General features: G+C 36.1%; 1 protein-coding gene across 1 annotated transcript in view; it reads left to right on the top strand.

Moving 5' to 3' along the window:
* LOC119581720 (multiple epidermal growth factor-like domains protein 11) overlaps window positions 1-280 on the top strand; it is an 18,007-nt gene that overhangs the window by 2,495 nt on the left and 15,232 nt on the right. The window contains exon 3 of the mRNA XM_037929845.1: window positions 89-152. Within this exon, the coding sequence (XP_037785773.1) occupies window positions 89-152 (64 nt within the window). The remainder of the gene's footprint in view (window positions 1-88; window positions 153-280) is intronic.

The raw sequence follows: 280 nt of genomic DNA on the forward strand, positions 1-280 counted from the left end.
GTAATAGTCTTTTACCATTCAAATATGATACAGATACTTTACAAAAGGTTCACTGAATTTATTCACTATTTACATCTGTCGCACTCAGAACCGACAGCGTCACCAAGGTCATCTGTGACAAGGGATACAGGCTGAGGAATAACAAAACGGAGGTATGTCAACACTGTGTATTGACTGGTATAATGCAAAATTATTTTCTTATTCTGAAACACGACATACAGGAAAAAGTCTTGTATACACAAATAAATGTGCGTAAACCTATGCGCATAAATACGTGCAA

This window comes from Penaeus monodon, chromosome 15 (assembly GCF_015228065.2).
Source record: "Penaeus monodon isolate SGIC_2016 chromosome 15, NSTDA_Pmon_1, whole genome shotgun sequence".
NCBI classification, from domain to species: domain Eukaryota; kingdom Metazoa; phylum Arthropoda; class Malacostraca; order Decapoda; family Penaeidae; genus Penaeus; species Penaeus monodon.